The following is a 24,758-nucleotide window of genomic DNA, read 5'->3' on the forward strand; positions in this document are numbered from 1 at the left end:
AACATATCGAAAGCAAACATATACATACAAAAATTCATTGATTTTGTCAACGTAAAACACACAGTGCAGCAGAGCAGTTAAATCTGTATGCTGGTTAAATAGCACAGTTAACTGAATTAGAAACGCTGGAGCGGCAAAAGTTCGGCGGCAATGCGAACGGTCTGAAGAAAAAAGCCCTGAAGCGAAGGCTTTTACCTGGGCCACTGTCCAATCAGAACGCTGCTCCCAATCAGAACTTGCAAAGGGGGCGGGGGTGGAAAGAGCGAAAAATCCGGATACGGGAAACAGTGGCAAAAAGCTGAAAAAAAACAAACAATCGACGAGTGTGTGGAATAGCATGCAATGATGGAAAAATGACCAGGGATCTGAGATTTCGGACCACGGATCACTAGTGGGATAAGGCCGTAAAATGCCCCGGAACACTTGCAGGCCAAGTGAATGCGCTGCTATCCAGGATGAACCGGAGGCGAAAGCAAATAATAACAACAACAATAATAATAATAACGAGGGTATCATAAAACAGGAACTAGAGGCAGCTCCGCCGGTTTGCCACAGGAAATCGGAGCGCCGGAGAGTGGCCCGTGATATCTTTTTGGTTTTCGAAGAGCAGACCACCCGGCGACGGGGGAAGGGAGCACGGGGCAAGACCACAAGGGCTAAACAAAAGTTTGGACACCTAAAGGTAGCTAATACGCCGCGCATCAATAAGAATGTGCTGCGCGAAATCAAAACGGAACCAAAGTGCAGCCCGGAAGCAGTTGCCCCGGCTGCTGCCCAACCTATTACACCCATTCCCGCACTGAATCCCTTAATTCCTTCTCAAATAACCCCGCCTGAATCTGTCCTGCCTGAGGAGCAGACGCCACCCAAATCTTTGCCGCGAACGGCAGCCGTGAAATTGGAAACCAAAACAACTGTCGCATCCATAGCCGCTGCATCTAATGTGGCGGTATCCAAGCGAATCAGTCCCAAGCCGAAGGCTCCACCTGTTGTGCAGGAAGAGAAGGAGGTGTCAACAGCAACTCCTGGCTCACCAACAATTCCTCAGCCCGTTTCCGCACCCGCCACCACACCCACGACGCCCAGCGTCAATCCCATCTTCCTGTGGGTCAAACAAGACGATACCCGCATTGTGGAGGTGCGCTGCGAAGATTACGACAAGCGAAATAGGATACGTCTAACCAAGACGACGAATGGATGGCGTTCTATGCCACGAACAGATGCTTCCTCAACTAGGATAGTCAAATTCTTCCATGGCTCCGCCGCCCCACTGATGAAGGTCAAGCGTGAGCAGCATCTGCAGCGCCTGGAGGAGGAAGAGCAACACCACCAGGAGCTGGACCAGGCAGAGGAGCACGAGCAAGACCAGGATCATGCGGAGCAGCAGTTGCCGTCCATTGGACAGACTCTGTTGAACGATTGGGATGACAGTGCCACGCAATTACCAGACGAGATTGAAGATGAAGAAGAGAGGCAGGAAAGTGATCCTGCAGAGCAACAAAATGGCCACTTGACCACTGTGCTCGAAGATGTAGTGGTGCTGCCACCTGCCCTAGAGCCGGAAACAGCACCCACGCCTTGTTTCGATGGACTTCTGGACAGTGAGGAGACCAATGCGTCCACTAAGGCCACCAAGACCAATACGCCCACATATCAGAGCTCAACGCCGTCGCCGCTGCAAATGCAGCTGTGCCCGAAGACGGGTCTGTTTTTGCCTAAAGGAGATCTTGCCCTGGTTCAGCTCCCTGAAGAAGATGTTGTGCAGGAGGAGGAAGAGGACAAGCCACTGACTGGAAACGAGCCTGTGGACTGTTTCGATTCAAATACCAAGAATCTAAAGGATCTGCTGGACGATGCCGATGATCTTCTACAGAATTGTACCAGTGATAACGGAAGCAATGGAGCGGATCTGCTCGATTCGCTGGTCAAGCGTAGCTGCGAAGATAATCTTGTCCAGGAGGCAAGCACTGGCAGTGGGAGCAATCCGCAGCACTCTTCATCCTCCGGCGACGAACTAAGTTCCTTCTGTGTGCCCGATCTCGACAAAGACCTGCCCAGCATTCTCAATATGGACAACGACGATGCACCCAAGTGTTTGTCCTTTAATGAGGCGGGTGAGATCGAGGGCTTGAATGGAGAGCTCTTCTTGGGAATCGAGGCCTTTGAGAAACAACAGGAAGCTGTGGCTACCGAACCGGAGCCCCAACCGCCCACTCCTGCCACCGTGGAACTGACCCAAACCCCAACGCCCACAACGACGCCGGAAAAAGAAAAAGAAAAATCACCCGGAGTCGACGAGGCGCCCAAGGACTTGAGCTACAAGAAGAGGGAGGAAGTGTGTCCACCATCAGAATCGCGCAGTCAGTGTGCGGTGACTTCCAGTTCGGATATACTCAAGTCCCCGGATCGGGATCTCCAGTTGCCGGTCAACTCCATACCTGCCGAAGTGGAGACCACCTCGGAAACCATTAAAAATCTCATTCTAGAGCAGTTCCTTAAGCTGAACAACAATCCTCAACAGGCGGAACCAATGGATCTGGGAAAGGCTGGGCGCGATGGAAAACTCGAAACGGTCGTAATTGATGACGAGGAGGAAGAAGAGTCCAGTCAGCCGCTAAAGAAACGACCCAAGGCCAGCATTAAGATGGATAAGGATCCAGACGCACTCACCCAACTGAAGATGCTGATAAACAATCCGCAATGGAAGGTTCCAGACCCAATACTCGTGCCAAAGGATCGCCTCGGAGCGGTGTTAGCCTCTCCGGCCCGAGAGATTCCATTGCTGCTCACTACTAGGCCGGAATTGCGTCTTCCCGAGGCATTTGCCTATCCAGAGATCATCCAGAATCCCAATATTCTGGTGGTGACCATGGAGCAGCTGGAGGCAATTTTAAAAACGGAATCGGAACAGGCGGCCAAAGCAACAAAAGACCCCGATCCAGTGATCGTGGTGCCAAGCAAAACGAGAAGTCCCAGTCCAAAGCAAACACAGCCAAAACCTGTGCTTGCCCAACCCCAGAAACCGCCAGCAGCTGCACCGGTTGCGCCAGCACCACCTTCGCCGGCGGATTCCAGTCTCTCAACGGATCTGAATGCAACAACGCTGGCGTTGCTTCAACAGATGCTTTGGCTACCTTACTTCGGCCAGTTGTCGCAGGAGTTCTTTAAGACTATTAAAGATCCACTGGGACTCCAAAGGAAGTTCATGAGCAATCTGCTGCCCTTGTACAACAGTCAGTTTGGTCTGCAGCATCTGGACGAGTTGTACAAGCAATGTATGAAACAAAAACCAGCAGAGGAGCAGCAACAGCCAAAAGTGCCCACTCCAGTGCCTCCAACAGCAGCAGCTCCTCCTTCTTCCCAGAGTACGGTTACAGGATCGAATGCTTTTAATGGCTTCACCAATCCGGTGGAGCTAGCCCTCATGCAGAAGCTGCTGCAGCCGCAATTGCCTCAGTTCCTTAACTGGGAGGCAGCTAAGGAGGCATCATCATCCTTACCCTCCGCCGCTTCTTCCACACATCATCATCATCAAGAGCTAAAGCGACCAAGAAGAGAAACCGAAACCGAGGCCGTTAGTACCTTCACCAAATCAAAGCCGCCATCCGCTACTCCAAGTACATCTACTTCATCCACCGCTGCCTCTGCACCGGTAGCCACAACAGCGCCTTCGGCTCCAGCACCGGCGGAGCACAAACCCAGACTGACCATCAAATCGCTCTCGAATTTGCTGGAACCGGAGGCAAACGTGGTACCTCTGCTCAATGTGCCCTTCGATGGAATTCGAGGGCGTCCTCCCATGCACAAAGCGGTTCCCGATCCGACCAAAGGTGACGTGGGAACCGGACGCACACTACGCTCTAGCAAAGCCTGCGTGACTTACAATCCTATCGAGCAGGCGAAGCAGCAAATGCACCAAGCATCTGGAGTCCAGCAGCAAAGGAAGCGGGGTAATATGCTTGCCCAGGATGTTCAGCAGCAGCAACATCTCGCGGATGCGGCGGCGGCAGCTGGAATGGATGCCAACTCAGCGCTGTGGCATCCACTTTTCGGAAGGTAAGTAACAAATTTCTTGAATGAAAATCCATATTAACCCATACCCTTTCTTTTCCAGCAATCCAAAACAGGGCTACAATAGCCCATGGCAGTGGACCACCGTGACAGCCTCTGGTGAATGACAGTCAAGCCGGGCTCAAAAGGAGCCAGGACCTGGAACAGGAACAAGGACGGCCAGCTACGAGGAGCAGCAACAGCAGGACTACAGCAACTATCATGCCACTGCTAAGCATCAGCAGCAACAGCAACCACAACTTCCAGCAGCCAACAATCAAAACCACAGCAACAATAGTAGCAATAAATTTTGTTATCCTACGGCGGCGGCCATGGAGAATATGTTCCAAAATAATCAGATGGCGGCCGCCGCCGCCGCCCGTGAATCGCTGCTAAATTCTTATCTATATCAGAAAGAGGGCGATGGCAACAACTACATGTCAGAGCAGAGCTACTGGCACCAGCAACAGCAACACCAACAGCAGCAACATCAACAACATCAACAGCAGCAGCAACAACAACAGCAACACCAGCAACAACATCAACATCAGCAACAACAACAGCAGCAGCAACATAAGCAACTCCAGCAGCAGCAACAACATCAACAATGGAGTGGGAACAACGGCAGCAATAACCAAAGGAGCAACAATTATGCCAACAACTATGCAGCGGCAGCAGCTGCATCTATGTACATGCAACACTTTAATCCCTACATGCAACAAAAGGCGGCGTTGCTAGCGGAGAAAGCCGCACAGGCGGCGGCAGCAGCGGCGGCGGTCCAAAACAGCAACGGGAGCAATAAGCACGGACGCTTTGCGGGGGACTACGGCTAGTGTCCACTGGGTTAACGGATGATCCAACCGGATCAAAAGCACTTGCAAATTAACATAAACATATAGGCATATATAACATGTATGTGTAATAATAACTATATATTTAGAGGCATCGTATAGGCCGTTTTACCGCCAGGAATTGGTAAAGGATAAACCACGATTTTCCTTTAATTTAATACACAGGAACAGCAACAACAAGGTAACCGAAAAGCAACAACAATAATTTATAAACAACAAACAAGGATGAAAACAAGAAAACAAAACAAAAAACTTAAATTGAATTAGTAAAAATTTGTTATTGGTAGTTTGTTAACAAAAATGAAAAAGCTAAAAAAAAACTAAAGTGAAAACGAGAAAAAAAAACATGAAAAGTAAACAAAAAATAATGTAGTAGAGCGACGAGAAAGCGAACGGCAAAAGAAAAAACCTAATTATTGTATTATTGTTAACCAAAATCTATTATTATTATTATCTCAAGCTGCGTTATATTATTATTATTAACTCGTGTGTCTGTATATAGCGTTTTTATCTAGATGTATTACACTTAGTGATCCCCTTCTTCATCCTAAAATCCCGCTCCTCTCTATCCTCCTTATCGCCAGGACAATCCTCGGACCCTTGACCTTTGATCCTTACCAAAAGAAAACAAAACAAACAAAAACCGCAGCGCTAAAAGGCAAACCAATTTTGTATTCATTCCGAAATGTTTTCTTTTTTGTTTTTTGTACTAGTTATTACGATGATTATTTATGAACACGATGGAAATGAAAATGGAAATCCCCAACACATGTGCAATCTAACATTTATGTTCTAGATACAAAAACCAAACACAAGAATCACAAAACTTATTAACGCGAAAATGGCAAAGCAAAAAGCATGAAACATGAAAATGGAAAAATAAAGAAACCCCTTTTAGAGAATTTCGCTGATAAAGGCAACAGAATAGCAAATATCTCAACCGACTTTTACTTTTTCACCAATGAAGAGGGTTTCAGTGGAATTGGTATACAGAAATGCTTTTGTATAAATATAATTATATTTGCTTTTCAAGTTCAGTGTATAATAGGCATATAAAAGTTAATTTCTGTATAAATACGCAACTTTTCACTTACAAACAACATTACATAATGTATTTTTTGTTTTGTTTTTCTTCTTTTTTTTTGTTTGTTAAACATTTAAATAGTTAGAACCACGCTTAAAGTAAGAGTTCCTTTCTAAGGCATTTGAAATGCGCGCGTGCGAATGTTTTCAGCTATGTAAATCTGTGTGTTTCTCAGTGGAAGTGTGTGCTCGGTATGGTTTCTTTGTTTCTTTGTGCTCCCAGCCGATCTCCAGCGATAAGACGTCGAATGGTCAATCTACTCGATCTGACGGCTGGCCTCCTGCAGGCGCGCCACCACGCCCTGGTAGAACTTAATCTGTTCGGCAATGAAATTCTTAAGCGTGTGCTTCAAATGCGTATCCCGCTCGCTCTTAAAGTGGGTCAGCTCAGCAAGAACCGTGTACGAGACAACATCCGTGCGCCGGTTTACGTCGTGCAGTTGGGGATTATTCATCTTACCCTCTCCGGCCAATCGTTCGCAGTCCTTACGCTTCTGAATGGCACCCTTGTGCGTGGAGAATATATCCGGAAAGCAATTGAGAACGCCCCTTTACGGGAAAAACAAAAAATCAAATTAGATAAGTGTTCTAGATCATTCTATATACAAATAGTGCAGAAGTTACTACATTTTCAAGAAGATTTATATTCGATTGCACATTAAAGGTCAGCAATCGAAACGAAAAGAGTCTAAAATAAACTATTGGCAACTAATTGATTTTTCTTGAGAAAGTATAGGTTTGATCAACCAGGTGTATTCTATATAATTGTTTACTACCTAAAAGTAAACACTTTCATTTGGTTAATTAATAAATAAAATTCAGTTTTTTATATGCCCTAAAACAAGAGTTATTTTAAGGGTATTTAAAAAATTATATATTGAGCCATAGATTTTCAATTGTGACTAATTCTGAGCAATTCTACTAATTGTCTATAGGTTTCCTATTTAAAAATTAGTCATGTCACACCCTAAGTACAAATACGACTTAAGGAAAGTTCGAAACATTTCTAAAAATGTAGTATTCTCATAGCTTTTTAAGACATCGACTCACCTGTAGATGTGTAGTCGATCAGAGAGAGGGATCCAATCATGTTTTGGTTGGTCGCCAAAGCCCTGGCCAATACCAATAAAGATGCCACCGATGCGACCGACGCTCTCGGAAAGCGGTACCGCGTTCCGGGTGGGTGCACGACGCTCGTCGATGGCCAATGCCTTGGCCAGGTCAGAAAGGCCGTCACCGATGCGCTGGAATTCCTTTTTACTCTGCGTCATTGAACGCTTGGCCATGTCGTTGGAAATATTGTTCAGGTTGCGTACGGCCACATCCATGCTATGGATGAACTGCGTACCAAGCTCCAACTGGGAGTCCACCTTCGAGTGCAGTAGATTCTTGTCCGGCGGCGAGATTGCCAAACAATAGTTAACTCCCATGTAGGGATCGCGCTCCGCTTTACGCTTGCCGGACTTCCAAATCTTTTCATCGCGGCAGGTCAAGAAATGGTACCATACCTCGCACTTGGAAATCACCGGATGGCGGCACACCCAGTCGACGAACTCCTGCAGCTGAACCCGTCGATGCTCCACGAATTGCTCTTCATAACGTCCGGATATCTGCTTGTCCGGCAACGGTGGCACGGGAATCAAACAGAACTTGTCCACCAAACGCTCGTGCAGCCAGTCGAAATGCTTGTAACGACGCGACACCTAACGAAAGGGAAACCCAGATTAGATATGACCAATTAATTGTGAAATGTGACATGGAAAGTGGAACTCGGAGTGGGGGGTCAACGGTTGGTGCTGACTCATTCCCTGCGGCGGTTCAAAAACAGAAGCAATCATCGCATTGCCGTTGGCTGCTAGTTGGTCAGAATTGCCCCAACAAAGAAGAATATTAAGTGTTTTTACGACTCTGTAATGCCCTACTTGGTTCTGTACCTCTTGAAAAATTGGAAAACTTGGCATTTCATAAAGCTTCGAGATTTTTGTTTTTATATTATTTTGTACTTTAAAATATGAGAAATTTCTAAGTTTTTTTTATGATTTAAAAAGAAAATTATAAAATTAAATAATATAATATAATATTTTAAACGAAGTTTTTACTGAAGAAGTGCAAAGTAGAGTCAAAAATATATATACTCCTCATTTGAATTCGATGTACAGAAAGGTCATTTTAGGGTCAATTCAGTTGGGAAATGTTGGCCGGCAATTAGTGCGGAGTTTCATTAAACAAAGGATTGGCCTTTCTTTCATTCCGTCAACGCATTGTCTTCCCGAAAGTACATAAACCAGCGCGAATTACCCTTGGCAGAGGGTAGAGAACACAAATATTATCAACAAAAAATTGCACCCGTAGTTACACACTTATACGGTCCGGGAGCTTTATCGTATTGTGTTGTTAATCACAGTGATATCAGCGGAGGCAACTTACGGATATATTGTTGAAGCTAGGAGTCAGTTGATATGCAATGAACGTCTTCATTCCCTTGAATTTTGACTCTTTTTTGGGGCTGGCTACTATAACGGAATAGGGCGAATGATTCTGCGTCCATTGGTAGATAGAGTCCTCCACTTGTGTGATGTAGGCCATCTCGCATTCTGGTATCTTCTCCTTGGGACTGGACAAACCGAGTATATAGGAATCGGAACTCTTGGCGAACATGCCCTTTTTTACGGTCCCGGCCGCACCAGTTCCACCAGCCACGGAGGCTAATGATTGGGTGTCGTCACTGGGTGCGATAGGTAGGTGTTTGTTATCGTAATCGCTGGTGGAATGCGACAATCCTCCAGCGCGTGCCGACTGCCCAGTGGACTTTTGGCCACCGGGACCAATCTCTGAGTACGTTTCGTTGTCATCGCTCCAATCGTCCTCGTCATCCCAATTGCTTCCATCGTCATCGGCCGTTTGATCGTAACGAGGCAGTGGGGGCGAGGCAAACGGATCCGGAACCTGTGGCACTGAGGTAGCTCCACTGGCACTCAATTTCTGGGCCTCTGCCGCCGACATCACCTCCACGTAGGCCGCCGGGAAGAGGCCAATCTGGCCCCGGGCGTTCTTTCCCTCCCACCAACCTTCACCCACGTCGCTCCGCGTCACCGAGAGTACATCGCCCGTCGCTATCGAAAGCTCCGAGGACCCCGGTTCCCCACTAAAGTCGTACATTGCGCGCACGTACGAGGTCATTTTGATCTCCTCCTGGTCGTTCCGTTCCGTTCCTTTTAGGCGAATTCGAATCCCGTGTTTACAGAGGCCATAAACAGACAAAAAAAGTAACCACTGAATCACCAAAGGCGGAGTGTGACCGCGCCTACAACTACGAAAATATACTGAAACTGACGTCTGCGTATGGCAATAACAAAGCTGGAACTTTAAAAGGGTTTCCCTTTAACACTTTTACGACAGTTGAATTAAAATTTTTACATTAATTATCAACTTTTGGCTTGTACTTTGATTTTCCTAAACTAAATCATTTTTACTAAACATTATTTATAAGATTTACAGTTACTCAAACGATCGGCCACTAAAATTATTGATAGGAATTCCCCTACCAAATAGAAGAAAACCCCAGGGCTACAAAACTCGGCTCAGCTGGCGATGTATCGAAATGCATCAAAGTATCGAGTTGGCATAAAAAAATCTGGTCTTCGTGTCGTGTTATTCATTCCTTAATTGCGCGTTGCTTTAATTTGTTGAGCAAAAAACGGAGCTCGGCGACATCGCCAGTTGTGCAATACCATTCCAGCGGTATCTGTAAATCCCCCTCTACTTGGAAAAACACTCTTTTCGGCTTCAAACTTGCAGATACTTCTTTACTTTGCCGTTTAAGTGTATTCGAGTATATTTTTAACGACCACAATGAATTTCCAGGCGAAATTCCTAGTCTTGTGCCTGTTTGTGGGTCTCTTCTCCGCAAATCTGTGCGACGAAGGTGAGTCTTGGATCAAATTAAATTGAATTGATATTAAATTGAAAACACGGAACATTTATTTCTTCAATTATGCACTCACATACACACATACATACACATACGACTGCATGTGCATGTGCGTACGTGTGCGCAAACACTTCTGTGTTGGAATATGTGTGTGTGGGTGTGGGGTTTTTAAATGCCAATTCCTATATTGAATATCATTCTCCGGCCATTTTCTCTTACCCCGATTGGGGGTAATGTTCTCGTTTGAATATAACAATTATAAACTTTCCCAAACTTAAATATTTCGAAGTTCAGGGGCTATAAATTCCACTAATTTTCTATTAGTTATCTGTCTATCTTTACCCAATAACAGTGTTTTAACCTAATTTCTGTGACAAATATTTTTTTAATATTGCTCATTTTTCTTTCTTTGTTTATAATGTTTTAATAATTTTAACACTATTTCTGTTCATTTGATCATATTTTCGTTAACCATAAATATAATATATTTTTCTTTGTAATCTTACAAATTGAATAATGACATTTGTGGTGCCCTTATCGTATGTGAACATTTTTTTTTATTTTTCGATGACGCATAAGAAATATTTATTTATCGTTGATAATAACTATATCAAGCCCAGTCTTGAATCCAAAGGGTATATTGTTCATTGAACCATATACCATATACCATGTACCTTCATTCCGAAAAAAAATATAAAAATGAAATCATTGTTTGCTATTTATGAAATCATTTCCACTTGTATCACAAAATAATTTTGTAGGAAGTATGGAACTCATTATCAAGCCCAATTAATCAATGCCAGTTCGTTTTAACATTTTAATTTAAAAGGGCTACCATGTCACTTGTTAGTTTATAATAATATTTACTACTACCACACTAGTTGCTTAGTTACGTACAGATATAAAAACATTTAATACACTTCCCTTGGAAAAATCTTGTCAATATAATGACCCCGAGCATACATACTCTTATATTTACGGTTTCCTTTGATTTGTATCTTTAGCGGCAGTAACTACACCGGCTCCGAACAGCACGCCTGATTCCAAGATCACCACTACTGCGCCCCCGGAAACTACCACACCTACGACTACACCGCCGCCGACCACTACAACTGAGAAGACAACTACGACACCGGCATCTACAACAACTCCGGCAACAACAACTACGCCTGCTACGACAACCACTCCGGCCAGCACCACAACTACTACAACCACCACCACCACCCAGGCTACGACCACAACTCCTGGTACTTCGACCACTCCGCCTACAAACTCGACCACAACTACGCCGCCGCCACATACATCGACCACTCCGGCGCCAAAACCTGTGCCGTGCGGTCATTTCGATGGATCGTCGTTCATCGGCGGGATCGTTCTGACCCTGGGCCTTCTGGCCATCGGATTGGTGGCCTACAAGTTCTACAAGGCTCGCAACGATCGCAACTACCACACCCTTTGAGCCGCCACAGCCTTTACGTCGGCCTTCAACGCGGCAGCCGGAGCGGCGGCGGCCAGCAGCAGTGCCGCATCAACAGATGCGGAGCGCGTGCGGTTCGTCCAACCTTCGATACCGCTAAGGTCGCCGCCGGCGCAGCCGCCGCCACCGCCACCTAACCAAATGGGTGGCAGTGGGGGCGGTGCGGCGGCAGCTCCACAAAACTGTTCGCCATCGGCCCGGGATCGGCTGTTAAACACGTAATTTAAACGCCGGGAACACATTCAATATTACCCAAAATAACTGCTATCCAAAGAGATCCCCGGTTCCCAACAATACATACACACACACACAGAAAACAGTCAAGTAAAGTCAGTTCTTAAATTCAAACGATAACCCCCAGAGCGGATTTATTGTGGGCTCAGATTAGCAGGAGCAGGCTCTACACTCTTGAATACTTTCCTTATCAGCCACATGACCCACGCCACACATTCACCCACTCTGAAAAAACAACAAATATTTGTCTTTTTATGCATTGCATCCATAAGTAAGAGTACGTTTTTGCAAACATTATTTTATCAGCAAATTGAGCGGATGTTCAACGCCTTATAGAGGAGCCCTCGGAGCCTGTCACAGGGCTTCCAAGGGTGACCATGAACAGAGAAATGAGATCGTAACGAAACGAGAGGAGTAAGAACAAATAACAGCAAATATGTGAGACTGCTTGATAGCGAGAAAGTGAACAGAACAGAAAATGGAAAGCGGCTGGCGACGGCTTTGTTTCTGGAATTCATAGAGCTACGAAAGGAAATATAAATTTTGATTATATTTACACAATTTTGAATAACAAAAATTAATTCATTCTAGGAACTAAGAATATTTACTACCTTAAACTGAGCTATACAAAATGGAAACGCGTTTCAATATCTCCATTTAATGTGCATTTCTTCTTTTTTTGTTTGTTCCTTCATTAAACTAACATTTGCTGCGTTTTTCCTGGTCCTCGCCCACTTTATCTATATATTGATTCACCTCACCCCACTAACCCTGCGGTTTATAGTATTGCAAAAAAATCAATAAAGCGACTCACGATGCACAGCAACAGGATTACGATTTGCGGTGTACGGTTAATATGCGTTTGTATGCAATATAAACGTATATATATAAATATAAAGCTGGAGTAGATTGCAACCTGAGGTAGACCCATGTTAATGCATATACGCAAATGTTGAATATTTTGTACAAGGATTGAAACTATACATATGAAATACTTTTACCTACCCGCGCTTACTGTTAAATAAATACACTTTTGAAGCTACAAATCGATCACATGAACCCGTCAAGTTTTCGCGAATGAACACTCTTTGCACATGAAAATCTCATAAGTATATAAGCTAAAGTAACCAATCAATGTATATCCAGTAAATCACTCAGCCGGCTTACTAAAAATATATATATATATAAATATATCTATGTCTGTATATCGTGTACGATAATAAATATTTTAAAAATTTAAATTGGACAGTTTTAATATTAATTAAAATGGGCAGCCAGTTTCTCTGAACCTCTTTTTTTTCCGGAACAAAATAAAACTCAATATATGTAATATACATATGTTTGGTTTAAGACCTAAGTAATTGTCAAAATTGGAAAATTTTATTTAAATTAACGTTAACGATGTTCTATTGTTCACTTAGTTTCTTTAACTTTTTCGGTGTCTTAATGTTAGGGATCTTTTCCTTGGGCGCCTTCCTCTTCAGATTTTCTTTCTGCTTCTGCTGAGTCTTTATTTCTGGTTTCTTAATTTTAAGGGTATCCCCTTTAACCGTTTTTGACTTTTCATTATCATTTTGTTTTTGCTTCTGGGCAGTTTTTTCGGGGGATTTCCCATTCTCCGCCTTAAACTTCAGCTTATCTTTCGTTGTCCGCTTTTTTTTTTGAGTGTTGAAACGCAGTTGCAGTGGCGTGCCCGCTAGACTGAACTTTTGTTTGATGACCTTGCGTGCATCGTGGGTTGTTGGCAGGGTTACGGTCGCAGCACTGTAGTCACGGAATTTTCCCTTACCCGGACGTATTTGAATGTCCACCGCCTCCTGGAACAGCTGGCGCACCTGAGCCACCGAACTGGTCTTCGGTAGATTGGTAATGACCACCGACGATGTAAAGTTTCCCTTGGCCAGCACCTTCTTTGTAGCTCGTTTCATCAGGGTCTTTGTGCGTTTTTTCTCCACCGATGTCTGTTTGCGGGACACTAGCTCATTAACGAAATCATCGGAATCGGTCTTGGGCAGGGATACAAATATTCCCTTGTATTTTTCATCCTTTTCGATGGATGCTTTGATGTCCTTAAAGCCCTGGTCGCGATCTTCCTTGGACTTGAAGTCCACCAGGCAGAAGCGGGCGTGCTTCTGGCGAGGCTTTGTCGATTTTAATACAAGTGGATGCAGAGCCTTCACCTTGGCATTGAATTCCTCCAAGTCTAGGGGCAGTTTCTGGGGAAAACGGACGTACAGTCGAGTGCCTTTCAGTTGCTCGTACTTGGTGTGAATCTGGTGGTCGATAATCTCGGCACGACTTTTTGGCTCGGGCTTGACTTCATCCTCGTCATCATCATCGGACTCGGTGGAACTGGCATCGAGATCCAATTCGGATCCATCGAACTCCTCGTCTTCCGAGTCGTCCGCCTGCAGTTCCTCTTTGTCAGAGTCTTCTTCCTGCAATTCTTCCTCTTCTGAAGCTTCGGAGTCCCCTGTCAGCAATTCCTCTTCCTCGGATGCACTTTCCACCTGTTTTTTCTTCATGTTATAGCGGATAATTATATTGTTTTCTTTTAAAATTCAGTTTGCACGTGTATACTGCAGTGTGACCAGATCATGACTTTGAGAAATGTATGATGCAAATTTTGTAGCCAGAATCGGTGTTGCCAATGTGGCTACAAAAAGAAGCACCACTATAAAATTTTCTTTTATTTACTTTTTTGTAACCGCAACATGGAAAAGGAAAATACATATTTTTGGAATGAATTTGAATTGAAACAACCTCCTTTGGTGACCCTGCAAATAGAGGACACGGGCTTTGGTAAGTTGCAGCCGTTGTCACGAATGTTAAGTACTTTAACAATCCTTTATGTACATCTACCAGCCAAGGACGTGTATGTGGCCATCAACAGGTTCCTGCAACAATTGTCCGAACCGGATGCGAAGGATTTCGAGGAGACGGCAGCGTTGATTGGAAGGTTGAAGGCGCGCAGAAAGAATTCTTTCCGAAATATGCCAGGATTTCGGGCTGTCTGTAAACTAAATTCCGCAGTGTGCCGCCTGCTCCGTTTGGACTTGGCGAGGGATCTAGAACAGTTTCGAGGTGCTTTGCCAGATGTGTGCGATGAAGATTTGGGCGGAGCCATGCCCACGCAGAGCAGCTTTAAATTTATATTGGTGCGGATCTTGGGTTTTTATCATCTCCACGAGCGAATCAGGGAATGCTGTCTCGCAGCAGCCACATATTTCACGCAACTACTGCGAAACAACTTTTTCATGGACTTTACCACGCTGCTAATCGCCGCTATTGCCAAGATCAACAAACTAAGTTCATTACAAAGCAACAAGAGCGTCATTCTATATAACAAGCTGCGCCCACAAATAACAAACTTTCCGCAGGTGAATAAGCACAAGTTTCTGGCGGATAATCAACAGCTTCCAGCTAAACTAGAACTTCTGAAAAGACCACTTGACCAAGAAAAGGCAGTCAAGGCACAGGATCTAGTCTTGAAACCCACAAAGGTTGTGACCAAAGTAGAAAAAGCCAAGCTGGAAGCCAAAGCTGATGTTGGCACTGTAATAGCCAGAAAAGAAATACACACTCAAGTTGTAACTAAAACGAAATTTAATGAAGATGTTTTAGCCACTGTCGTCGAAGCTCAGAAATTCATTTCCCGCGAATCCGAAGCCAGAAAGCAGAATTCGGAGAGTTGCTTGACCAAGAAAATACCAAAGCACGAGTGGTTAGCCGCGCAAACTCTGTTCCAGCGAAAGATGTCGAAGGATCCAGCAAAGGCATTAAGTATATTTCGCAAATTTATTGTAAGCAAAATAAAGTAACTTCACATAACTTGGATAAGACATGATAACGTTTAGATATACATCTTGATGACTAAAATTATAAGCAGGTTACCATACCATCAACCAGCTTCAAACTCTTGAGAGCTACAATTCGCTTCTGGGGATGAGGATTGTTCGTCTAAGGGGAGATACATATTTGTTGGAACTTACGAAATTGAATTTTCATGTAATACTTACCTTGACAAACTTCTTAAAGTTCTTACGCCCTCCGTACTTGCTCACAGAATCCTGAAGTGAAGCGTCCAGATCCTTTTCAGTGCGATTGACAATATTCATCTGGCACATGCGCACCTGAATGTTGTCTTGCATGGCGGCTAGCCACTTCTCTTCGTCGGGATCTGCTTTAATTGAGGATTCCAGCTTAACTTGCCGATCTGAATATGCCTCGTGCTTGACATCATCATGTAGCCTGCTACAAGATAACCAACCACTGATATCCACTTTTTTGGGCAGCTCCTTCCGCTGCACCACTATGTATTTTGATTTATTTTTCTTGTCCAATTCCGGTAGAAAGGGTTCAGTGAGCACGGAGTCTTGGTCAACGGCACTACTTGGTCTTTCCGAGTTAAAGTTAAACAGGCCATCGGTGGAATCTTCCATATTCTGTTCCTTCTTTTTTCTTTTACTGTCAGCAAAGTTAAAAGGATTTTCACAGTCGTCACTGTCACTTTCGCTAAGGACTTCCAGATGCAAACGTTTACGAGGTTGCGTTTGGGATTGGGACGATACTGGGGGGGTTGGCTCCTGCGGCTGGGATTTTTCCAGAAAGTTTATTACACTTATTCTGGCTGACAGTTTTTCCTTGCCAACTGATTGCGTCACAGCCGCCTCCGATGACTTTTTTGGAGTTTTCCGGAACTGGAACAAATCCTCATTATCATCTTCGTCATCTACAGCCACAGGTAGAACAGGACCTTTGGCTGGTATTGACATCTTTTCCGTCGGTTTGTTAGTAATATTTGTAGCTACAGATTTAGTATTGAGACGTGGTGATATCCTGGTGACACCTGACACTTCTGGATTCTTTTTGGAAGGGATATTGATAACAGGAGCTTTTGCTTCCTTTGGCTCTTCGGAATTTTTGTTTTCCTCATCTGAAGAATCTATGCAATAGACGGGCTTGACCGTCTCTGCCTTGTGCTTATTTGGAGCTAGAACAGTTGGTTCTACGGTTTTCTCATCACAGATGACCTTGCTTCGCCTTGTGATACGTTGATTCGAACCAGGAACTGGAGCTGGTGGTTTTACAGCTTCTTCTTTTTCAGATGAATCCATCAATGTGGAGCTCTTGGCATTTTTATTAACTTCCTTGGCGGTGCTTACCGGTTTGGATCTCTTTGACGAAGCTGCATTCTGGTCCTCATCCGAGGAGTCAACTATTATGGCATGGCCTCGCTTACGCACAGAATTTGTAGATGTTTGAGGTTCTGAAATGTGTTTGGAAACCTCTTGTGCCACATCGCACGCTTCCGACTCGGGCACTACTAGTTCTGAAATGACTGGACCACTGGATTGGGCGGAACTACGCTCAGTGTTGGGCACAATGATCGATGAATTAAAGGCCATTGAGGAAGTTACAGATTCCGTGGTAGGCATTGAATCGGAGATTATGAATTTGTGCGCTGGGTTGCAGAACTCTTTGATGGAGCAATGTATCAAGGCCATGCCAATCTCGTACTCTTGAATAATGCGCCGACCACTTTGCTCCAAAACATCTAAGTAATGAATTTAAATGAATGAATTTTAGAGATTTGAATATTATTCAAAAACCTACCTTGAATGCTATTGATCGATTCAGTGGCCTGAGACTGAGTTGAAGGAACATACTGAATAACTATCACGTCACTCTTGGTGAGGAATGTTTTGCGCACACCTGAATTTATATCCTTACAAGATGCGCCAGCTTTCTGTACAACTGATCCGTACATTTCAAAATGTTTCCGATTCATGAAAATGAAAATCTTGCCGGCAAAGAGTCGGGTCCGTTCGGGACGCCAGGTGACATCCATATTGGTCGGCTGGTAATCCTCTGGCTGTGGCCATCCCTCTTTGACATGTATGCTTTGTGCAGCCTGGAGCAACTTTTTCCAGTAAGCAAAGGTCACGATCGGTTTGTTATCCAACATAGCGTGCAGGAGTTTCACGGTTACCGAGGCTTCGTTCATAGTGAGATGAGAGCATTCACTGGTCCAGTTTGAACTTATAATTCCACTCATGGGCTTGACCATCTCCGCCAGCTCCTCTATCTCATGTCGCGTCAGAGCGGACACACTAGTGACCAACTTTAGACGGGTCACTTGCCAAACGCTTAAGTTTGCGCCAAATCTTACGCGAATTCCCACAGGCAATGGAGTCATCGTTTTGGAATTAACTTTCCGTGGTCTTGTTGAGTTCCTGTTGAAAATGAAGGTCCCATATCTGGATCCAAGGTCCTCCATTTGCAGTGTGTCATCGTCCCCATCTCCCGGGAGAACAAGTTGCACATGATTGCGACTTATACTGAGATCCTGCGAAACAATCAAATCCGTGGCAAGGCGACCAACGGTGTAGATCTTTTTAACTGGCAACAAAACAAACTTTTCCTCATCTGTTTAAAGTTATTATAAGTTAGTAAATAACTAAGGTTTTAGACAGTTTACTCGCCTTTAGTTAAAACAAACATAATTTCACAACAAAAAAACCAATAACATAAATTAAATTAATGTGACCTTAGCATACTAAAAGGAAACAAAATTTAAACAAACAAAATTATTTTTGAATCGAATGATTAATAAATTAGGAAATTAATAACGGGTTAAACACACTATTCCATTTAGAAGAAAATGGAACTAGGTAATAATCAGGATCAAAACTCAAGTGAGGCTCTAAGCTTCAGTAATTTAAAATAATGTGGAGTTCCCCAATTTTAAGGCGGTTAACTATCGATGCAGTAAAATATCGTAGTTCCCTTTGAATGGCCAAACTATTAAGAAGAAGCATTGGTCGCCGGTTAGTGTATTGTTTCTTTAAAAACAAAAACAGAATAGTTTTTATTTAACGTCGCCCTGGTAAATGTGAATAAGGATACTTATAATCATGGCTCACCTGACCGGCACCCGCGTGAGCACTTTTAACGAAAGCTTCCTGAACGAAAATGAGCACGATTCGAATGCGGTGCTCATGGAACTGGACAAGGGGTTGCGGAGCGCCAAGCAGGGAATCCAGTGCGAGGCGATCGTCCGTTTTCCGCGACTCTTCGAAAAGTATCCCTTTCCCATTCTTATCAACTCATCGTTCATCAAATTGGCCGAGTTCTTTGTCAGCGGATCGAATCTCCTGCGATTCTGGGTGCTTCGTGTTTGTCAACAAAGCGAGAATCATCTTGACAAGATCCTTAACATCGACAATTTTGTGCGCCGCATCTTCATGGTGATGCACTCCAATGATCCAGTGGCGCGTGCTCTCCTTCTGCGAACCTTGGGAGCCGTTTCTCGGGTGATTCCCGAGAAGCAACAGGTCCACCATGCCATTCGCCGTGCTCTGGATAGCCACGACACCGTAGAAGTGGAGGCAGCTATCTACGCCAGCAGCTGCTTTGCCGCCCAGTCCAGTTCGTTTGCTATCAGCATGTGCGCCAAGATCTCGGATATGATCGAATCGCTGCAGGTGCCTGTGCCGATGAAGCTGCTCCTGATACCTGTGCTGCGGCATATGCATCACGAGGCCACCACAGCTTCGCTGGTCAGCAGGCTGTGCATGGATCTTCTGCCAAAGTATCCAGCCCAGAGCTTCGTTGTGGCCATTATAGACACACTTACCCAGTTGTCCTCCCGAACATTGGTGGGTGTTCCCGGACAGCTAGATGTTTTACTGGATTTCATGCAGGACTTAAGGACTCCCGTGCGCATCCAGGTACTGCGCTCCTTCAATGAGCTTGCAGGTCGGCAAAGTGTTCATGCTTGGCCCAAACCGGCTATTGAAGCACTGATTGGTCGATTTGAGTCATGTACCAACTCCCAGGAGCAGTTTCTATTTCTATCAATCCTGCTCAAGCTCAGCAAATGTCCGCTAACCTGCCAGCAACTTCTTCGTGAGCATCGAGTGGCTCTGCTTCGTTTGTGCGTACAGTGCATTAGCAAGCTGGACGACTACACAACCGCCACTCAGGCCATGGCTGTTCTATCTGTTTTAGTGGCGTTCGGTTTGAAAAAGGAGGGCAACAGTGAGCAGGTGGAGGACATTCTTCACATAGTTAATCTTCACATGGAGGGCTTGCTCCTCAGCACGGCCAAGCGGGCGGAGAGCACTCGGGATCTGAGAAGGGTGCTTACATACGGCATACGAATTACTCAGGCAAATGCTGAATTTGGAACCTCGTTCATTGAAATCGTGACAAACACTTTAGGTGATAAGGTGGTCTATCCGCCGGCCAATGCGGAACTCATGTGCGAGGCACTGGTGGGTCTCTGTGAGCACTTCCAGTTAAGGAAATATGCGTTCTCAACTACAGAAGAACTAATAGGAGATGATAACGCCATGGACACCGACGAACCTCCTCCACCTAAGGTAATTATATCTTTAAAAACTTTTTGAATGCGAACTTATACATTTTAATGATAGGTTAATCCCATGCTGGCCCGATTACCGCTTATCCTCCACAAGCTAAACACCATTATCGACCAAGAAAATTGCGAGCAGCAGTTGCGTACCGTGGAGATCTTGAGTGCTTTGGTGCTTCAGACCACCATGGGCTGCTATCTTCCCTTAAAAGTTGTGCAGTGTTTTGAAAAGTGTCTATGCAGGCTTAATTGCTGGACTCTTTACAGGATTGCGCGAACCGCTAGTCGCTATGGTCACCACTATGTGGCTGCTCATATATACACAAAGGTCTCCCAGATTGTGATTAGCGATCATATGCATTATTTCCTGGTGGCCCTGTCACAGATTTCTCAGGCGGAGTGCATTCTCAACTATGGCTTGGACTACGCTTACATGCGAGATAATTATGCACCAAAAGTGGCACCAGAACCTCTGATGCCCCTGATGAAACGTTTGGAGATGGCCAGTAATCTCTACCAGCAAGCGCTTGCAAGCTTGCGAGCTTGTTCCTCACCCCAGCATCCTTGTAGCTTTCAACTCGAGTATTTAAAGATTCGGGCACAGTTTCTGCAGACTCTCCACCTGGCAGTGACCGTTAAGAATGCTCAGGTGATTGTGCCACCACCGGCTATAGCTGGAAGTTTGGCTCAAAACTCACGGGATTATCTCCAGAAGTTTGGTCATGTAACAAATCAGCTGCGTAAGCTGGTTAAATCACTTAAAGCCTGTGAGGAGACTTATGCCAGACTCTACAAGTCCTCTTTCGATGCGGATCATGTAACGCTGGAGTTCCTTGAGGTGGCTGAATTCCAATGTGCTCTATTCGCTCACATCATTGAGTCGATTTCCTATGCCACCCCGCCGGAACCACCTGTTTTTCTTACTACAGGAGATCACCCGGAAACGCGCTACTTTGCTGCGAGCTGCCAGCGCATGGAGCAGATGCAGAAAAACCTTCCCCAGGAGCCGGCAAATGCCAAGACTATTAGCAACCGTCATTTGGATGTTATTATAGCGCAGATCGAGATCATAACGTTAACACCGCTATGCCTGCCACGGTACTTCTTCCAGATCCTCCAGTCCACACAGATCAAGCTATCAGTGAGTCCGCAGCCAAGAAGCGCAACCGAACCGGTGAATGTCCAGTCGGGCAGTAACCTGGTGATCAAGGTGGAAGGTGTTCTGCAACATTTTAGCAAGCAGAAAAAGCACTTCCGACGCGTGGAGTCTGTTCAATTAAGCCTCACATCGCAGTTGATCACGCCACCACCCCGATCCTCACAAGATATGCCCAAACCGGGTGCCAACGACAATGTGACCCTTAATCAAATTGTGAAGCCGCAGCGCGATTTCCTTTCTGGCAGCTTCCTGCTGCCTATCTCAAGTGGCGGGCACTTCCAGGTGACGTTGGAAACATTTGTGGTAGACGAGAACGGAATCACCTGGTGTACTGGGCCAAAGTCGTCAATGATGGTACGGGTGCTGGAGGATCCCACCAAGCAGGGCGCGCCAGCGCCAAGCACTTCCCAAGCGGTTGGACAGACGAGGAGGTTTTAAACCATAGCCATAGCCTTAAAATCGTAAATTTGTTTAAATAATAATGTTAATTAACAAATAAATCTGTAGGGATACGGACATAAAACTTAAATGTTTATAAAAAATATCAGTTAAGTTTTATTAAAAAATGAAAATTAACATTTCAATTAAAATTAATTTTGAAATTTTTAATCCCAATTGGAATAGTTCATCCTAATCCTACTCGCAGGCGATATATCGATACAATCGTTTAGTATATTATAAAGGTCCGGCTACGGTCTCACTAATGCTGATTTGTTTTCATTATTTCTTTTTGGCTTGGCGAATAAATTAGGACAAATGAGGCATCTTTGCGGACGATGCGTATTGTGACCAGCGGGCAGCAGCAGAAGCATGCGACACCTACACCAGCGGAGCAGCACCACCTGGCCAGCGTTGTAAGGGCATCCCTGTAAAGCCACGGATACCACCTGATACCGATACCTAAAACCAAAAGCAGCGGAGCACCCGCAGCCGAGAGCAAGTGGTTCCTACACCTTCCCCGACACCTTCCCCCCTCTGCTCCACCTAAATGTAAATTTTAATTGAAGCCAATTGAGCGCACACCCGAAAACACGCACCAAACCAAAAACGAAGCCGTAATCAAACTAAAATACTCATTCGGAGAAGCCTCTCTTGGACAAGATACCGCGCTTAATCTGTTCAGGCGACAGCAACGGTGGTGGTGGTGCAATAAATGGACATAATTGCTCTAATTGGACAGAGCAGCAGCAGCAGCAGTGGCAGTGGGAACGTCAGTGGGATCGGAGGAGCATCGGCACCAGCAGCCCCCCGGACAATAGGATGGCACAATTCACACTGTGAGTATATATATCTTTTTGGTTATCAGTCGGTTGCGCTGCACCACATGGATTTCCTGCTTTTGCGGACCCTTGTCATTGGAAGCTTTTGTTTATCTATTGACGCCGCTTTGCGGTATTATGCAAGTGAATTCGGTGTTTGGGGTTTGGGGACTTAATACATATAGATCATGAAACATTATCATATCATTGCGAGCATTACAGCTACAACAAACACAGTTCGCCGCCAAATAGCGACAGTACGCGCGTGGACTGTGAACACGTACCGCTGTGCTCCATTAACGACGTGCAGCTACGATTTCTGGTACCCGATGATTTGACGGAGGTAAGTAGATCAACCAGTTAATCCAGATAATCTTCCCATTTTGCATCTACATGTGATGACCCTAAACAGGTGCGCCAGCTGTGCCAAGAATGGTTTCCAATCGACTATCCACTATCATGGTATGAGGATATTACCTCAAGCACGCGCTTCTTTGCGCTGGCGGCTGTATATAATCTGGCCATAATTGGTTTAATCGTTGCCGAAATCAAACCCTATCGAAATGTCAACAAGGAGGTAATAGCCAATATGAGTGATAGTGATGAGTTGTACACCAGGCTGAGCGGTTTTCCAATGCAGGACAAGGGCATCCTGCCGGACTCGATGGGCCGTTCCGCTGATGTCGGATATATACTGTCGCTGGGCGTTCATCGATCGCATAGACGCAATGGTATTGGATCGCTGCTTCTGGACGCGCTAATGAACCATCTGACAACGGCCGAGCGACATTCGGTAAAGGCGATCTTCCTGCACACGCTGACCACCAACCAACCTGCCATATTTTTCTACGAAAAGAGAAGGTATCTGGGGCGGGGTTTCCCTTTGCGTGTCCTTGGTCTATTAATCGAGAGTCCCATTTGTTGCTTTCAGATTCACGCTTCACTCATTCCTTCCCTACTACTACAATATTCGGGGTAAGGGCAAGGACGGATTCACTTATGTGAACTACATAAACGGCGGCCATCCACCCTGGACACTATTATATCCTTTTCAAAAATACGTTTACTGTCTAGCTTGTCTTGTTCTTCTTTTTATGATTTCTTTGTACTTTTGGTTGCCCTCTTAACTCTCTACTGCACAGATCACATCAAGCACTATGCGTCGAAGGTGCGGCACACCAGCAGTCTGTGTGCCTGGTTGGCCGGTCGAGTCCAGCAGGTGTTGCGGTGGTTCTATCACAAGCTGCTGACCCGCTTTAACTTCATCGAGTGAAACGATTCGAGGAGGACAACAGCACAACTGGCCAAGCATCCGCATCCTTCCGAGAAACAAACACTTCGTTGGCGATGATGAGTGTGTGTCCACCGCATTATGTCATCCCGTCGTCAAGCATAAACAAAAACACATTTATATGTACACTTGCAACCAATCACCACACATAGACACACACCTTCATTATAAATGTTAGGCAACACACCTCCGCAGAATCATTACGTTTTTATACGAAAAAAAAAAAAATGAGAAAGAGATCTAGCAAAGAACAACATCAAAGGCATAAGTTGAAAGTTGTAACATATTTCGATAAGGGTATTATTACGTTTTAAAAGATATCTATCTGTTCACTGCTGTAAATAGTCTTGCGATGTTTTTTGTTTGAAATGCTGTAACCGAGTGATTTGGAATAACCCCTTTCTTTTGAATGCAGTCCCCTGTTTAGACCGTGTGTATGTTTTTTTCTTATGTTTTAAGTTCTACGCACAAGACAGTCATTTAGTTTAGCGACAACTAACAACAAAGATGCTCATGCTTTAATGCTTAATTTATGAAATCTGCACGTAAATAGCTTTGAACTGAGAAACCAATTAATGTTATATGGCAAAACCAGTTAAATTGAATACCCAATACCCAATACCAACCACTAAAAAGATAAACATTTGAAATCAAACTCTGTTCGCTGTTTCTATAGTATTTTGTAAAAGTATTTTAATGCATATTGTTTCGCAGCTAATTCTGATTACTTTAGGCACAATTTATCTAGCAAATTGTAATATTTTTAAAAATAAAAACTTGTGAAGTTAAGACGAGGTTTTATTTTGTTTTTATTTTTAAGAAATTTATAATGATTACAAATTTATATTAAGTCAATTGAAATTCAACGGTCATTATAAATTTTAAGAATTTTACTTTAGAATTTTGTATTACAATTTTTTGTATTACATTTTTTTTGTAAAAATAATAAAACAGACAAAAATTTGATTATTTATAAACACAATCTTACGTGCTAAGCCCCCAAGAATATTTCAAAATAAAATTGTTTAAAAAACCGAAAGTTA

At 44.5% G+C, this 24,758-nt stretch overlaps 8 protein-coding genes across 9 annotated transcripts; 5 read left to right on the forward strand and 3 right to left on the reverse strand.

The window, feature by feature from the left end:
* Positions 1-4,230, forward strand: LOC108114595. Its single transcript, XM_017225651.2, has 2 exons — positions 1-4,056; positions 4,115-4,230. Exons 1-2 carry the CDS (start codon positions 410-412, stop codon positions 4,176-4,178), a joined length of 3,711 nt encoding a protein of 1,236 aa, XP_017081140.1. The 5' UTR covers positions 1-409; the 3' UTR covers positions 4,179-4,230.
* A 1,670-nt stretch (positions 4,231-5,900) lies between these two features.
* On the reverse strand, positions 5,901-9,312 carry LOC108114450 (sorting nexin lst-4). Its single transcript, XM_017225450.2, has 3 exons — positions 8,412-9,312; positions 7,035-7,687; positions 5,901-6,533 (listed from the first exon to the last, which is right to left on the reverse strand). Exons 1-3 carry the CDS (start codon positions 9,162-9,164, stop codon positions 6,242-6,244), a joined length of 1,698 nt encoding a protein of 565 aa, XP_017080939.1. The 5' UTR covers positions 9,165-9,312; the 3' UTR covers positions 5,901-6,241.
* A 280-nt stretch (positions 9,313-9,592) lies between these two features.
* Positions 9,593-12,452, forward strand: LOC108114453 (sialomucin core protein 24). The gene is given in 2 exon segments (XM_017225453.1): positions 9,593-9,909; positions 10,920-12,452. Coding segments are annotated over 2 exon segments (768 nt in total). The 5' UTR covers positions 9,593-9,836; the 3' UTR covers positions 11,615-12,452.
* Positions 12,453-12,984: 532 nt separating this feature from the next.
* On the reverse strand, positions 12,985-14,215 carry LOC108114452 (nucleolin). The gene has a single exon (XM_017225452.2). The coding sequence runs from the start codon at positions 14,149-14,151 to the stop codon at positions 13,033-13,035; it is 1,119 nt and encodes a 372-aa protein (XP_017080941.1). The 5' UTR covers positions 14,152-14,215; the 3' UTR covers positions 12,985-13,032.
* A 78-nt stretch (positions 14,216-14,293) lies between these two features.
* Positions 14,294-15,468, forward strand: LOC108114663. The gene is made up of 2 exons (XM_017225742.1): positions 14,294-14,428; positions 14,492-15,468. The coding sequence occupies exons 1-2, from the start codon at positions 14,341-14,343 to the stop codon at positions 15,445-15,447; spliced, it is 1,044 nt and encodes a 347-aa protein (XP_017081231.1). The 5' UTR covers positions 14,294-14,340; the 3' UTR covers positions 15,448-15,468.
* On the reverse strand, positions 15,411-18,194 carry LOC108114662 (nibrin). Its single transcript, XM_017225741.2, has 4 exons — positions 18,112-18,194; positions 17,243-18,055; positions 15,646-17,183; positions 15,411-15,586 (listed from the first exon to the last, which is right to left on the reverse strand). The coding sequence occupies exons 1-4, from the start codon at positions 18,128-18,130 to the stop codon at positions 15,506-15,508; spliced, it is 2,451 nt and encodes an 816-aa protein (XP_017081230.2). The 5' UTR covers positions 18,131-18,194; the 3' UTR covers positions 15,411-15,505.
* A 227-nt stretch (positions 18,195-18,421) lies between these two features.
* Positions 18,422-21,694, forward strand: LOC108114710 (integrator complex subunit 7). Its single transcript, XM_017225809.1, has 2 exons — positions 18,422-20,013; positions 20,068-21,694. Exons 1-2 carry the CDS (start codon positions 18,544-18,546, stop codon positions 21,601-21,603), a joined length of 3,006 nt encoding a protein of 1,001 aa, XP_017081298.1. The 5' UTR covers positions 18,422-18,543; the 3' UTR covers positions 21,604-21,694.
* Positions 21,695-21,860: 166 nt separating this feature from the next.
* LOC108114690 (N-alpha-acetyltransferase 60) lies at positions 21,861-24,504 on the forward strand. Of its 2 annotated transcripts, XM_017225783.2 has the most exons (6): positions 21,861-22,442; positions 22,647-22,767; positions 22,837-23,001; positions 23,065-23,285; positions 23,356-23,466; positions 23,565-24,504. In XM_017225783.2, the coding sequence occupies exons 1-6, from the start codon at positions 22,426-22,428 to the stop codon at positions 23,695-23,697; spliced, it is 768 nt and encodes a 255-aa protein (XP_017081272.1). In that variant the 5' UTR covers positions 21,861-22,425; the 3' UTR covers positions 23,698-24,504. The 2 variants fall into 2 exon arrangements, with proteins under 2 accessions (XP_017081272.1, XP_017081271.1); XM_017225782.2 differs by having other exon boundaries at positions 22,837-23,285.
* The last annotated feature ends 254 nt before the right edge of the window (positions 24,505-24,758 follow it).

The sequence above is a fragment of the Drosophila eugracilis genome, unplaced genomic scaffold (assembly GCF_018153835.1).
Source record: "Drosophila eugracilis isolate 14026-0451.02 unplaced genomic scaffold, ASM1815383v1 contig_2154, whole genome shotgun sequence".
NCBI lineage: Eukaryota > Metazoa > Arthropoda > Insecta > Diptera > Drosophilidae > Drosophila > Drosophila eugracilis.